Source organism: Polyergus mexicanus, unplaced genomic scaffold (assembly GCF_030449975.1).
Source record: "Polyergus mexicanus isolate NDT 795.1 unplaced genomic scaffold, iyPolMexi1.0 SCAF_7, whole genome shotgun sequence".
Lineage (NCBI taxonomy): Eukaryota > Metazoa > Arthropoda > Insecta > Hymenoptera > Formicidae > Polyergus > Polyergus mexicanus.
In genome coordinates, this window is record NW_027223327.1 from 4,349,600 (window position 1) to 4,366,328 (window position 16,729).

At 39.7% G+C, this 16,729-nt stretch overlaps 1 protein-coding gene across 1 annotated transcript in view; it reads left to right on the forward strand.

The window, feature by feature from the left end:
• Positions 1-16,729, forward strand: part of LOC138935051 (fat-like cadherin-related tumor suppressor homolog) — a 26,063-nt gene continuing 9,334 nt past the window's right edge. The window contains exons 1-13 of the mRNA XM_070299340.1: positions 1-84; positions 4,737-4,889; positions 6,628-6,841; positions 7,171-8,731; positions 8,863-9,433; positions 9,549-9,720; positions 9,803-10,027; positions 10,872-10,895; positions 12,745-12,981; positions 13,090-14,142; positions 14,257-14,900; positions 14,995-16,392; positions 16,577-16,714. Of these exons, the coding sequence (XP_070155441.1) occupies positions 4,788-4,889; positions 6,628-6,841; positions 7,171-8,731; positions 8,863-9,433; positions 9,549-9,720; positions 9,803-10,027; positions 10,872-10,895; positions 12,745-12,981; positions 13,090-14,142; positions 14,257-14,900; positions 14,995-16,392; positions 16,577-16,714 (6,339 nt within the window). The 5' untranslated portion in view covers positions 1-84; positions 4,737-4,787. The remainder of the gene's footprint in view (positions 85-4,736; positions 4,890-6,627; positions 6,842-7,170; positions 8,732-8,862; positions 9,434-9,548; positions 9,721-9,802; positions 10,028-10,871; positions 10,896-12,744; positions 12,982-13,089; positions 14,143-14,256; positions 14,901-14,994; positions 16,393-16,576; positions 16,715-16,729) is intronic.

Genomic DNA, 16,729 nt, shown 5'->3' on the forward strand with positions numbered 1-16,729 from the left:
AACGATCATGGACCTGAGTTCGAGGCGAAGTTTTACACGGTCCAAATTCCCGCATCGCCGGCAACTGACAAACCTCTCTTCCAGGTACGAATTTCTTTGAAAATTCTCTTTCTAATGCATTACCGTGTCCTTCCCAATTGACCGTTCATCCAAGTTTCTTGCAAATACATTTTCAAATCGACGAATGGACCGAGTGAGAATAAAAAAAGCACAGTCGTCGAGATCTATAAATCTTTCCAAAGCGATCCCCGCTTCCTCTCTACCGTTGTCCCCGCACAAAAAGTATCATCTTTTCTTTTATCTCGTTGTACAATATATAGGCGCGCGTGCGCACTATCTGTGAAATTTTTTAATTCGCAATGCGATGACGAATCACCTCGCGACATGCGATGACGATTTGACGTTATCTCGAGAGTCCGCGAATATTTCACCGACGCACAATTCGCAGGGAGGCGCCGCACTTTCTCTTTCTCTCCCTCTCTCTCTCTCTTTCTCTGTGTGATTCTGTCGGCCCATAAAAAAACAGTCTGATATATTACACCAACACGAAACAGACTGCTCGTGACCTCTCCTCTCTCGCTTCTCGTTATCGTTTTCCCATCAAAGCATTCTTTTCTCGATGTGATCAAAGTAACCCGTCACCGAGTATCGCTGCGTAGAAAGGGTAGAGATTTAGCTCACAAGCCCTAGCACGAGATTCCCGGTACAGCATCATCCCATTTCTCTCTCTCTCTCTCTCTCTTACTCTCTCGCAACCTTTGTGAATACGACGACGAACTTTTATGAACGTCGCACGTCCGCTGCAAACACGAGCATCGACCCTGCAGGTCGACCGACGCAAATTAAATTACGAGGCGTCGTTGAAACGATGGATGCAGACTTAATTGAAGACGAGGAAATTTACGACCTTGATTTAAAACAGATCAATGCTTAAATGCAGCGCGCTTTTGCACAATTAGGCACGGTCACGAGATTATCTCGCCCAATGCATACAAGTAGTGACAAAAATGCCGTGTTGATTTCTAGATTTGATTGTCACAAAAAAATTAAAAATTCGAGAATTTGTAATGTTTCGACCGATACGGAAATAATATACATAAATGTTGTTCATTTTCGTTACGATCATTATGTTGATCGAGCCTCCTCATGTAGTGCATACAAGACATAAGTATTAATTTTTTTTTATTCTTTATTTTGTTATGTTTATCTTTTTCTTATTTATTTTCTCAGTATTTTATTCCGAGTTTTGTTGAAATTGTTATACAATTTTTTTTTTATTTTTTATTAAAGGCATCTCTCCCGTTTATAAATAAATAAATTAAAATTAATGTTATTTGTTTACGGTCATAATGTACATGTCCATTTAATGAATCCGCACATGACGAGAGAAAAACGTGGGAGAAATAAAAGATTTTCTACTATATCTTAAAAATACAAAAGAGGACATATTTTTCGAAAGGAAGGCTTTATATCAAGAAACAATATCTATCAATCTTTAAAAAAGAAAAAAATAACACATAGAACAAAAATATTATACTCTTATCTTTACATGCATTAAATACATAGCTCGTAGATACAATGTATGATATAAAATATATACAAAGAGTATATACGAAATTATGCAAAAATGTCAGGTTTTTCCTGCTTATAAAAGCATCTCGAAATTGCGTGTGGCTTTATTGCATCGAAACTTGAATCGACTTTGAGTTTTTCTCGGGCGACGTGAACGTTGGGCAGCAAGAATTAACGAGGATAAACGATCGCCACGTAGACACGTAGACGCGTCGGGAGAGGAAAGAAGAAAAAAAAATCTCGAATCGCCGATAGAAACAGAGTCCTGAGGCTAAATGCTATCCTCTCTGGTTCTCGACAGAAATCGAAGAACCGCTCGCGGGAGTTCGACCTTTCGAGCGATACGTTACTAGAGAACGGGACTTGGGAGACATTTAGCCCCGACACCCTGTCAGGAGATCGTATCTTCAGGGTAAGGACACCTTGGCACGTAAAATAAGCGCCTGACACGGTGCGCGCGCGCGATTATGGCTCGATATATATATATATTGTATACTATATTTGATTATGCGGCTGGATTATATAATTTCTGCGCGAGCTATTTGCGTTAATTTACGAACGCTTTTATATATCGATCGTGCATCACAATCATATCTTTCTGTGATTACGTACATTCTCTTTCTTTTTCTCATGCTACCGCTGTCCATCGATAGAAGGGCTACATGTGTACACGCATTTAATTGATTGCACCTTGATTAGTCGCGCATTATATATATGCGTTATCAAATTATCAGTAAAGCTAATAATTATAGCAAATAGAAAGCGCAACGACAAATTTATTTCGCAATTAAGCTTTCTGTGCGCGACCATTCAAGGTTCTACATTTTCTTTATGTGTTACGTATGAACATATGTATATATATATTGAATGATTGCATAAGTTTGTGCCCGATTTTCATAGATGGCATTAAGTTACTGCATGGCGGAGTTCTATTGTTTTCGTGTGGTAATTGTTGCTTACACCGAATAGATGACGTTGTCTTACGTCAATTTAGCGTCAGACATTGTTCAGATAAGTCCATTTGTGCATAAGAGAAATCGTTAAAAATGGAGAACGAAAAGGTGCATTTGCGGCATGTAACGCTATATGAATTTCGGAAAGGCGTGATGCGTTGGGATTGCACAAAAAAATATTCAAAGCGTTTATTTGGACCGCGCTCCTGCTCTCCGAACAGTCAAAAAGTGGTTTGGCAGATTTCGAAATGGTGATTTCAACATGGAGGATCAACCCCGCTCTGGACGGCCTTCTGGCATCGATGATGACATTGTGCATGCCTTAGTGGAAAGAAACCCAAGGATTACAACTGAGGATATTGCTGAGAGGCTGAACATCGATAATTCGACCGCTTTTCGTCATTTAAAAAAGCTTGGATACATTTCCAAGCTTGATACGTGGGTGCCGCATCTCCTGACTGTAAGGAATAGGCTGCAGGAAAACTGCAGGAGTTGCAATGGGAAATTCTGCAGCACCCGCCATATTCTCCAGATATTGCGCCTTCAGATTTTTATCTGTTCCCGGTCTTTGCGGAATAGTTTAAATGGCAAGAATCTCAATTCCGAGAAAGCTATCGAAAACCACCTTACAAACTTTTTTCAAGAAAAACCAAGTTCTTTCTTCAAAAATGGAATCGACAAGCTTATAGATCGTTGGAAAAGCATTGTAGAAAAGAATGGAGACTATATAATTGATTAATAAAAGTGTTATCTCTAAAATATAATCTATTGAAGTTTATACAATATTTAAATCGGGCACGAACTTATGCAATCACCCAATATATATGTCACTTTAGCATTTTTGGCTGCGCCTTTTTTCGCCCCTTGTCTGTCTTTCTACCTCTATCTCTAGCCCACTTATTCGTACCATTCTCTCTATATCTGATAATTCGCGTGCCTCTCTTGTGCTCGTCTACATGTATTGTGCTCCTGAATGTTGTTGCCTTATCGTACACAAAGCTGTCGCCTGAGAATGTTCCGTTATCTCTTATCGCTACTAATGATTGCACCGCCAAGGATCTTGAAGCGGGAATCAAGGATATCGATTTCCCCTTGAAATTTTCTGCACGATCCCGACTTAACACGGGTCATTTGCGGTTTCATTATTACCTTAGGATCGAGAAATATTCGCGTGCGCTTCTTTCCCGAAGGATTATATAAATACATATATCTACGTAAAACATCTGCGAGAGAGAATGCGCGATCGAAAAATATTTATTTATACGCATGATCGAGCAAGCACGATCGAAGAGAAACAGGGCGAAACTAATACAATAGATTGCGTCTGTATATGCATATTTCACAAGCGTCCGACGCTATGTTCGAAATTTGCAAACAACGCAGGGCTCGGTGCATGCGCGAAAATGCATGTGCCGCGTAGAACGAGACCATGTGCCGAGAGAAATATCAAGGTGTCTTCCTTTTTCCTCCGCGCGCGACAACGTAATTAGTCAAATTTATCGCGTCTTGATTTCTGCGCGACGTCGTCTGGAAGATGCACGCGCGAGAAGAGGAAGGAATGCATCGCCATCAACGAATGTGTAGACGAGCATATGTTTCCACATGTGTATGTATACCAGATTCTCTCTCTCTTTCTCTCTCTCTCTTGCTGAGGATAGCAGGCGAATGCATTCATAGCAGTTTTCGTTTCTACTATCTCACGTTTCTTAACATGTTGCCGCGATCGTGATCGTTGACACGCTTGAGGCTGATCGGCACACGGCAATAGAGCGGCTGTTATAGTGTACATTTCGTTATCATCGACGATCATAATTCTTTTTCTTTCAATGTATCGCATGCGGATTGTCTGAATGCCAATATGCTTCGAAGACTCGTTGTTTCGCGACGCTGCAAGGAACATAATATAATTGCCCGATTTTAGAGGATATATAATTTACTGCGCCAGAGCAGGGTATTTTTTTTATTTAAAGAAAAAAAAACATTTTTTTTTTTAAATAAATATTTTCAAATCGCGGTGAGAGCCATTTTATGATCTCTTTTATAACGATAGAAATAATTATATGTTTAACGAGTCACCGTCTGCGATGTGTCAATTTTATTTACAGTATTCTATACGCGGCTATAGATTAGACTAACATTAGAGTTACGTCGTAGTAGTAGATGGATTTGCCGTAACAACAACAACGAGATAACTTTCGAAATTTGTATTAGGTTCTTGCGTACGATCAAGATATCGGAGAAAATGGAAGAATCCAGTACAGCATGAAGGGCGGTCGAGGAAAGGGCAAGTTTAAAATTCATCCCACCACGGGTATGGTGTATTCCCAGCGTGGGTTCGAGGCTGGTCAAGAATACGAAATGATGGTAAATAGCGTACAAATAACTATCTTATTTATTAAAAAAAGGAATCATGATTTTATATCATCAAGCTATGGAATAAAATCGATTCGGCAACTTTAATCATCCGAGATAGAAGCTGTACGTGAAACATTTAAAGCAAATAATAATATAAGAGGGAGAGATAAATAAATGAAAATTCCTAAAGTATAAAAGTGAAAAAATATAATGAATAGAGAATATTTAATATACAATAATTGGCTATTATAATCCCGTAAAATCAGAGTTGGGAAAGTTATTTTATAAAAGTAACTCGTTACCGTTACCGTCATTTTTTCTAGAAAGTAACTCGTTACCGTTACTCGTTACTAATTTTAAAAAGTAACTCGTTACCGTTACAGTTACTAAAAAGTAACGAGTCGTTACAATTTCCGTTACTTTTTTACAATACAAACTAATAAATTATTTTGCATAAGAAAAACTTTTAAAAAATTGTAAGCAAGATTTCATTCAAGGTTTATTACAAAATAAATGATTAAATTTTATCGAAATTCTTTATTAATTTTTAATAAAATTTGTTGCTCCATAGCATCATCATTTAAATGCCCTCTTTGTGGTGTTAATACTGAGCCACCGATGCTAAACATTCTTTCTACAGATGCACTGCTTGGTAGATCTGTATTATATTTAATAAAAAGTTTTTTAAGTTTTGGATAGTCGTTTAACATTTCTATATTACAATTATTTGATTTTAAAAACCGTTGCAATTCTTCTTGTTCAGATTCATTTTGCACCGTTTTTTGTTCAAAAATGAAAAAATCATTGCGATCGTCAGATTTTCCAGCTTTTGAAGAATTTTCAGTCGATCGGATTCCCAATAAATCCTCCAAGTAATTTTCAGCACGTTTTCTTTTTTCTCCGGTTAACCAGTTTAACTTAAATTTTGGATGTAAACATGCTGCTATTATTAATTCTTTTGTTTCAAATATTGTAAGAAATCTAAAATCAAATATAGTAAATTAAGCGACATTGTTTGTTTTATTGAAATTAATACTTTTGAATCAATAGTTTAAAATAAAATAATATTTTTCAATTAAATCCTTATTTAAAATTAAATAACATATGTATTAATCAAATTAATAAGATACCTTTTATTTAAACCTTGTTGAATAGCTTCAACTAATGAATGGCAATCTATAAGGTCAGATTTATTGAGATTTTCTAATTTTCGTTGCAAGGTACTTAGAACTGGTAGTAAATGAGATTACAACATAATAAGAATGCTAATTGGTCGATTTGCTTACGGCTTTACGGTTAAGATAAAAATTTTATCACGCACAATAGCAAGAATAATATGTTAAATAAATCAAAAAATTTGAAAAAAGTAACGATAAAAGTAACTGTTAAATTCGTTACTCGTTACCGAAAAATGTAACGAAGTTACTTTTTCCGTTACAAATAAAATTTGTAACGCCATTACCGTTACAGTTACCGAAAAAAAGTAACTGTAACGGTAACGGCGTTACAAGTAACGCGTTACTTCCCAACCCTGCGTAAAATTGTGTAAAACTATACGTCACACTGGCGTATGAAAGAAGAATATTGAAGCAAGAAGAAATTGGGAGTGAATTTACATCGTATTATGTAAATTACGTCGAATTGGGTCTCAGATTCTGACTTTATAATACAGCATATTCATACCGATATCCCTGCGATGTAAACTCGATTTGAATCGAAACTTCCACGTACGCTATATATTCCATAGATACGAGCGGCCGATCACGGAGAACCCCCGCGTAGTCATCAGACTCGAGTTTCCGTTCAAGTTGTAGAGACATCAAAGGAATCGGAAAATCCTCCGACCTTCAAGACAAATAATCAAAGCGTGCAAGTCACGGAAAGCGATCAGGCGGGCTTTTTAGTCGCGCTTATGCAAGCTAGTGACAAGGATGGTGATTCATTGTGGTACGATATTTTAGGTGAGAGAAATTGATACTTTTCGATTATAATCTAAGATAGAGACATTGCGTTCATTGTTGTAATCGTATAAAAAATGTAGTCGTGTAATAATGAAAATTTTTCATTCTAATAATAACACAATACATACATTGTACAAAGATAAAGAAAGAAAACCATGTATTTATTTTTATATTTATTTCTTTATAAAAATATATTGGACTTATACTTTTTTAAGCACGTAATATGATTACGTGTATTAGACGTATATTATGATGGAATAAAGTACATCCGAAACATCATGATACATCACGAAAATAAAGTCATCCTAAAATCTATTGACGCATTTTAGACGGCGATAAGCGCGACGAGTTCTTCATCGGCCGCGACAACGGCAATGTACTACTCGCCAAGAGGCTGGACTGGGAAACTCAGAATTTTTACAATCTCACGATCGGTGTAACGGACGGTGTGCACACAACGCTGACGCAGCTACTCGTTACGGTGATCGATATCAACGATCATCGGCCGGAATTCACCGAGAGCACGTATCACGTCGACATTTCTGAGAATGTCGAGGAGGGCGAGAAGATCCTGCAGCTACACGCGACCGACGAGGACGAGGACAAGAAGGTCTTCTATAGCCTGCACGCAGCGCAGAGCCAGGCTTCGCTTGAGATCTTTCACGTGGACTCGGTGCTGGGCTCGATTACGCTGAAGAAACCGCTCGACCGGGAGACCATCGAGGAGCATGTGCTGACGGTGATGGTCAAGGATCAGGGCACACCGGCCAAGCGCAATTACGCCCGGGTAATCGTTACCGTGCACGATCACAATGATCACCAGCCCGAGTTTATCAGCGAGATTATTCAAGGCAAGGTGTACGAGACGTCGCCGATCGGCACAGCGGTGGTGCAGATGTGCGCGATCGATCGCGATCGCGGCGAGAACGCCAGGATTACCTATTCAATCACGTCCGGCAATGTCGGCAACGTGTTCGCCATCGATCCGGATCTCGGTTTCATCCGCGTCGCTCGTGAGCTTGACCTCGGCGTCTCGTCGGAATACATACTTCTTGTGAAAGCGACCGATCACGGCTCTCCCGCGTTAACCAACTCGGTGCCGGTACACGTTATGGTGACGATGGCCGACAACGCGCCGCCGCGATTCACCCAGAAGGAACTGTCCGCGGAGATATACGAGAACCAACAATTGGGCACGTACGTAAAGCATGTGGAAGCGAGGAGCACGTCGTCGTTGCAGTTTGAGATTGTGCGTGGCAATCGCGACGACACATTCTTCGTGAATCCGAGCACCGGGGTGATCGTCATCAAGAATCAACTGGACTACGAAAAGACCAAATTCTACAATCTGACAGTGTCGGCGACGAACATGGCTGGCGCGTCGGCCACCTGCAACGTCATCGTCCATGTACTCGATAGGAACGATAACGCGCCGCGATTCCTGCAGGCGCTCTACAGCGGCGAGATCAGCGAAGGCGCCAGTATCGGTTCTCTCGTGCTGACCAACACTAGCGCGCCGCTAGTCATCAAGGCTGAAGACGCGGATTCCGAGTTGAACGCGTTACTTAATTACGACATCGTCGAGGATCTACCGCGAAAGTATTTTCACATAGATTCCAGCACCGGTGCCATTCGTACAGTCATGTTGCTCGATCACGAAACCATATCAATGTTCTCGTTTCATGTGAAGGTCTCGGATCTCGGCAAGCCGAAGCTCTCATCCGAGACCACCGCCAAAGTGATAATAACCGTGACGGATGTTAATGATTGTCCGCCCAAATTCTTCAAAACTGATTACAATGTCACGCTTTTGATGCCGACATACAAGAATATCGCTGTCATTCGAGTGAACGCCATGGATCCCGACAGCTCCGAGGAAACCGCGTTGAGGTGTGTAATGCAAAAATATTAATGCGTTTTTTAACTTTAAAATTCTTGTTTTAATATTGTCGCGATATAGTATTAGTATCTGTGATCATTTTTACATATACAGAGTATTTTATATTTTTATATCGTTACAGATACGACATCATTGACGGGAATAAGGCTCAGACATTCGATATAGATGCTCAAAGCGGCGTTATTACGGTCCATAATCCGGAACGTATGAAGAGAAACTATCTCCTTCACGTACGAGTGTCAGACGGCAAGTATTCGAGCGTGGCGCAGGTGAACGTGATAGTGGAGAAGTCGGAGAATTCCGGTTTGATCTTCCAGAAGAGCATCTACGAAGGTGCCATCCTGGAGAATTCCACGAAAATTACGATCGTGGTAGTGGTAAATGTTCTAGGTAGCTCGTTGAACGAGCACATTGTCTTCAGCATTCTTAATCCCACCGACATGTTTGTAATCGGGCCGACTTCCGGCGCGATCAGAACCACTGGCGTACGATTCGATCGAGAGGCGTGCGATCATTATGAATTAATAGTTGAGGCGAAGAGTCACCCACCGGACCGGGAAAAGCCGAGAGTGGCTCACGTTATAGTGAATGTCACCATACTCGATATGAACGATAATTGCCCTATGTTTGTTAATCTACCTTACTACGCTGTCGTGTCTGTCGAAGCTCAAAAAGGCGAAGTCATTACAAAGGTAGAGCAATTTTTCTTTAATACACGGCTGACACATTTAATATATGATTTGAATTTTGCTCTTTTCAATTTGTTTTCCACTTCGCTTCTCTAAACATCTTGCTCTTGCCATTCAGGTTCACGCGGTAGACATGGATAACGGCGATAACGGCGAAGTGAGATACGAATTGAAGAAAGGTCACGGGGAGCTGTTTAAGGTGTGCCGAAAGACGGGCGAAATATCGTTGAAGCAAAATCTCGAAGGTCACAATCGCGAGTATCAGCTTACAATCGCCGCGTACGACGGCGGTAAGTTTGTTAAAATATAAAGTCAATAACTCGCGCTTTCCACTTGATCTCGTTTCAAATGAGCTTCTAAATATGATTGCAGGAATAACGCCGTGCTCCATTGAAGTGCCAGTCAACGTGAAGGTGATAGATCGCTCGATGCCGGTATTTGACAAGCAATTCTATACGGATAGCGTGCCCGAGAGTATAGAAGTACATTCACCCCTGACTTTATCCATTCAAGCTGAGTCACCTTTGAATCGCAAACTCATATACAGCATTACTAAGGGCAATGATTTTGAGGAGTTTGCCCTGGATTTCAATACGGGTAAGTAAAATGCGCCATATAAATTTCTTGGCATGTGTTATCGGATGACGAACGAATCTTACGTTAGAAAATAATTTCGTGTGACGTAGCATAACGTTGTAAAAGTTATATGATACAATAAAAAAATGAAACGTATAAGAATTGGCGATATTTTTTTTTATTAGTTACGCAGCAAAAATGCCATCAGACAAAATTATTTAAAAATTGTGTTAATCAATAAAAATAAAAAATAGCAAACACGCGTTCAATTATTATATATCAAAATCTTTTTAAACTAAAATATATTAAAGCTGTATTTTAAAATGAATATTTCGTCAGATACAAATTAAACCCGTTTTTCTTTCATAACTTGGGTATATGGGATTTACACTGTTTAAATCATAGTAGGATTTCTTATGATATATATTGCTATGGTTTGGCTATACCTAGTAAACATCGTCAGTTTTGCTGCATTATGGTAGTTGGTTACTAAGTTCTAATCGCATAATGATATTGATTAGGAGAATATGAAGAAAATAGGAAAGTCAATAATAATATATAATATATTTTTAATCTGTCACAATTTTAATTTTCAAAATTATGAAATTAGATTTTATCAAAATCGCTTAGCGCCGATTCTACGTTTTATCTCATTATGCATCCTTTTTTATTTTATCGTTTCTGGCTTCTATTATATAGTAAATATATTTTCTGATTATATACTTTTAGTATCTGCTCGTATTTATATATATTTATTTCTCATAGATCATTCAGTTAGAATCATATTTGTCCTATATATATCTCTTACGACTGCTTGTCTGGAAACTAGAAATTAAAGTTTTGTTGTATCTCCCTGTTTTCGCAGCCCCTGACAGTAACAATGGTCCTTGTGAGTATAAAATGAAAATTCTAGTTCTATCGGTCTGTGCTGTGTTGCTACGCTATGTTGCACACCGGCTCTGTGTTCATGCACGACGTAATATTATAGGCAAATTGCTGCAGTTGGGTTGAACGGATTGAGAGAATGCGCGAGCGACAAAATTGAACTTGGATAAATTTGAGATTCAATGACTGAATCGAAAGTGGCTTACGCTTCGACTTGATAACATTGAATGCAATATGAAACTTCCACATTCTAAATTTCTTGCTTGTGCTCTTAATTCATATTTTGTATATATCTATATGATAGTGGAAATCTCTCATATAAAATCTTAAAGAAAGAAACATCAAATAATTTTTCGATTCACATTTAAAAAGATTAGATTCTTATTGCAATGCACTTATTATATATAAAATCGAAATTTTACAAAAAAATTCTAAATTAATTATTCAGAATATATATACACTTATCGATTCCTGCAATGCTTGATTGTATTTCCAATTAACATTTTGATTAATGCAAATTATTCAATTATCTTATGCAATTACCATAACTACAATACGTGCTGAAACGTACAACTATCTATTTCCTTTTAATATATATGTAAAATATATATAGTCATTATATTACGGGAGAATCCTCATTTACTTCAAATTAGATGCAATTAACAATTACAGACACGATCTATTGTCTCTAAAATTTGCATAAGATGTATTTCATCATATTTTCCAAATTTGATATGTTCATTTTTCCACATCTCTTAATCCTCCACTCCCTCAAATAATTTTATTAGATAATCTCTTTCTTTCTCTACTACTTCGCAACACTAAATTAAATTTATTAATCACGATGCATGATACTGTGCCGTAGTGAAAGTAACACTAAACGCTTGATCGTTAGCTACGATTGCTAGCTTATGATATAAGCTTGTTGCATGTGCTCACTTGGAAATTAATATTCTCTTTTTACGAAGAGAAAAAGTTTAAAAAAATTATAATATCTGTTCTTTCTCGATGATATCCCCCTCTCTCTCTCTCTCTCTTCTCTTCTCTTCTCTAATCCGCTTTGGTCGCATATACCATTCCACAAAATTAATTTTGTTCTTGCTTCCCGTTTTTCTACGATCGTAATCTGGAACGGGTCTCGTTAAATTGTAATCGCGATGGAACCACACGAAACCGGCTTAGAGCACAATAGCTGCTTACACGCATTATCGTTCCACGATCCGAGGCCGCTCTAGACAAATCATAAATATTTCGCCTGGATGTGAACATGCGCGACTCACCCATTTTCTCATTTTCTTTACGAGATTTCAATAGTTTCAACCTGCTCGCATGACGTGCTTGCACCTTACGTAAGGCAGAGCGCCGTTATCTTTATCCTCTATATACATATATATATATATTTTTTCTGGATTATTTAATTTAAAAAAGTTTTGATAACAAAACTGCAGTAACAATCACGATGTTAATTTTTATCTCTGAAAAGGTGCAGGCGCATATTACATATTAGCATTGGCTAATTATTCACGGGATCTTGATCTTTTTTATATAAACGTGATTACCACGTGACTACATTCGTCATTGTCTTCCAGTGTCTACAGATCCGTTGGATTTACAGAAATGTCATGTTACGTAAATTTCTATGACGATCCCTTGAATTCATCATCTTAAATGATCGCAAATAGCAATAATATAAAAATCAAATATTGATAAATTATTGTAGATTAATTTCTCACACGCATTCACTTTTTATCATTCTTAAGAAAACGCTTGCTGTAGAAAATATTCGACAGATATGTAGACACTCCGCTGCATAGTGCTTTATGGGTCTACAATTTTCTCTTCGTATAAATCAGGTGTAATCTATGTGGTGGATGAGCTGGATTATGAACAAAAGAAGCAGTACGAACTGACCGTACGCGCCACCGACAGTGTATCAGGCGTTTACGCCGAGGTACTTGTCAGCATTCTCATTAAGGACGAAAATGACTGCCCGCCCGAATTTACGCAAGATTCTTACAACATCTCGGTATCGGAAGCAGCGCCGTTTGGCACCTCCGTTCTGCGAGTTAGTTCAAGAGATAATGACACAGGTAAGCGTTAAATTAAATTCAAACCTCATATTCAATCATCGAATTATCTCTTTTAAATTTATACAGAAAAATTGAGAGAAATCACCGATCGTATCTACCTTTTCACAGGCACAAATCAACAAGTCCATTACGCCATTCAAAATGACACGGAAAACAGCACGGATCTCTTTCACATCGATCCCGATGAAGGTGTGATATTTCTCAAGCGATCCTTGGACCATGAGACTCACGAGTCTCATCATTTCACGGTGATTGCCATGGATCGCGGCGTTCCAAGTTTGTCGAGCACGGCGCATGTCTGGGTGAGCGTGATCGACATGAACGACAATCCGCCAAAGTTCGAGCAGCCTTCGTACACCTGTTCTCTATCGGAGCACGCTGAGCGCGGTCAATTCGTGACAGTGGTGTCGGCTAGCGATCCGGATTACGTCGACGAGAAACTGACATATACCATCGTGGGGGGTAACGAACAGCAAACGTACAACATCGGCCAGTCGACCGGTGTCATCTCACTGATAAATATGCAGAACTTTGGAGAACAGAAACTCACCATGCTCAATGTATCCGTCACCGATGGTGTCTATACCAGCTTCACCCGTGTCAAGATCGAGATCCTACCGGCAAACAGGCACAATCCAAAGTTTCCGAATCCGGTGGTTGAGGTGACAGTTCTAGAGAACCAGCTGCCCGGTAGACTGGTCACTAGCGTACTGGCCGAGGACGAAGACTTTGGCGAGTACGGCGCGATTACGTACACGATAATGTCGGAGTTAATGAAGGAGGTATTCGACATAAACAAAGGCACTGGCGAAATTGTGACCCGCAAGAAACTCGATCGAGAAGAGCAAAAACGCTACGAAATACCGGTCATGGCTATGGACGGCGGCGGTAGATCCGGATTCGTGATGGTGCGTGTCAAAGTCGGCGACGAGAATGACAATCCGCCGGTATTTCTTCTCAGAGAATACAAAGCGACTATTCAAGGCAATTTGTCTATAAATACATCGTTCCTGAAAGTCAAAGCGCAAGATGCGGACGTGGACGAAGCAGCTAAGATTATTTATTCCATCTACGATTTGCAAACATCACAGGCTAGATCTTTATTTGGTATAAACCCCGACACAGGATCACTCTATTTGCAGAAAAGCGCTGTGCCGTGGGGTAAGTATTAGAAAGATCACATTTTATTTTTACGCTGTAGGCAGAATATAAGTGAAATGGATATATCCATCTTGAAAACTTTACCAATCATGAATGAATATTCATTATTTTCAGAAAATCAATTGTTCGAGCTCTTTATTCGTGTGGAAGACAAAGGTACAACTACGCATCACGCCGATGTACCGCTTAGCATCTATATAATGGGTCCCCATGATGTTCCTCCTCTGTTTGAACGAAAAGAAGATAAATTCTTCGTAAGGGAAGATTCTTCTGTGGGCACGCCTATCACGAAACTCAAAACCGTCACTAACAGCACAGTGACATATCGCATAGTGTCAGGTGATGAGGACAACCCGCTCTTTACGATTGATTCTCACGGCCAAATTACCTTAGCGAAACCATTAGACCGGGAATTGAAAGACAATCATTTAATCGGTGTTCTCGCTGAGACCGATTCCAGCCCTCCGCTCACGGCTCTCGCCGAGATCTCTCTTCAAGTGTTGGACGAGAACGATCACGCGCCGAAATTCGAAAGTAATCCGTACGCGATTAGTTTGGCCGAAAACATCGAGGAGGGAACGTCTATATTAAAAGTTATTGCGCACGACAAGGATCTCGGTAGTAACGGCGAGGTGCGTTACTCTTTTGGATCGGACATAGGGGAATTAGCAAACGTTTTTACAGTAGACCCCTATACCGGTTGGATATCGACATTGGTGCAACTCGATAAAGAGAAGCAACCAGAATATAAGTTTCAGGTAAATGCAATGCTAATTATTCTGAATGTATTGGCTATCTTTAAATATATATACATATATCTCAGGCAATGACGCGTAATAATTTTCTTTTCAGGTGGTCGCCACTGACAATGGAAATCCGAAACATTTTGCGAGAACATCGGTGCACGTCAAGCTAAAGGATTATAATGATAACGCGCCCGCATTTGTTGACGATCGTTACGAGGCTACAGTAAACGAGGATGCTCTACCAGGAACGGTTGTAGTGAAGTTGATCACCATCGATAAAGATTCGGATGTCAATATACCGATAGAATTTTACATTACGTCTGGTGATCCTAGATCACAATTTCAAATTAGATCTACTGGTGAAGTATATGTGGCGAAATCCTTAGACAGAGAAATCATCGATCGTTACGAACTTGAGATTATCGGTACCGACGGAAAATACGTCTTTGAGACGAAAGTAACGGTACAAGTTTTAGATGTCAATGACAATCCGCCGTATTGTTTGCGGTATCGTTACAGAGAGATACTTTCCGAAGGTTCGCATCCCGGCGCCTATGTTCTGACCGTGTTGGCCACTGATTACGATGACGAACCGAACGCTAAGCTACGATTCTATTTAACCGGCGACAATAATGACAAATTCTCGTTAGATAGAGAAACAGGGGTGTTAAAAACCGTTGGACAGCTCGATCGGGAGACTCAAGCCAAATATTCCCTGATGGCTCACGTACAGGATCGAGACAAGCCAATCTGGGAGTGCTCGTCGCAATTGGAGATTCTCGTCTCCGATCTCAATGACAACGCGCCAAAATTCACCATGCAAATATACAGCAGCACCTTGCCTGAGGATGTGGAAGTCGGCACGCTAGTGACAAAGGTGCACGCTATAGACGATGATATTGGTATCAATCGAAAAATCAGATACGAATTTATCGATTCGGCGGACGGCCACTTTCTCATCGCGGCGGATAGCGGGATAGTCACGCTGGCCAAGCCATTAGACAGAGAAACTAAGGCCATGTACAACGTGACCATTCAAGCGCTCGATCAGGGTACCCCGCAGCTGATGGGCGTCGCCTCGCTTATCGTTAACGTGCAGGATATCAATGACAATCCGCCTGAGTTCGCCTCCAAGATCTATTTTGCGAAAGTGCCTGAGAGCTACATGGTCGGTTCCAACGTGGCTCAAGTACTCGCTACATCCAAAGATACGGGAATTAATGCCGATATATATTACTCGATTGTCGGTGGTAATGAACACAAGAAATTCGAGATAAACGCTAAAAACGGCACCATAACTATCGCCGAACAATTGGATTACGAACGGGCTCGCGATTATTTTCTCACTATCCAAGCTATCGACGGAGGTATTCCACCGCTGAGTAACCACGCCACTGTCAATATCACTGTCACTGACAGTAACGACAATGCGCCGATCTTCAGCGAGGTTTCATACAGGGCTTTCGTGAAGGAAGATGCGAAAATCGGGGAGAAAGTTACGCAAGTGAGTTTCATCTATCTTCTGTCACAATAATTTCGTATGTTACGCGATTATTCGCGCAAAATGCAACATATAAAAAATAAAATATTAATAGAGATATTAAAATAGAGAAGTAACTTTACACACAGTTGAAATGATATATCTAACATATTGAGATGTTATATTTTATTGTTTTTATGTTTTTCAGGTATACGCGAACGATTTGGACAGCGAAGAGAACGGCAACATATCGTATTATATAGAACGGGGTGACAGACAGAAGCAATTCTCTATCGACAGAAAAACTGGACAAATAACTGTTACTGCGCCATTGGATCGAGAAGAAGTTAGTATCAAATAT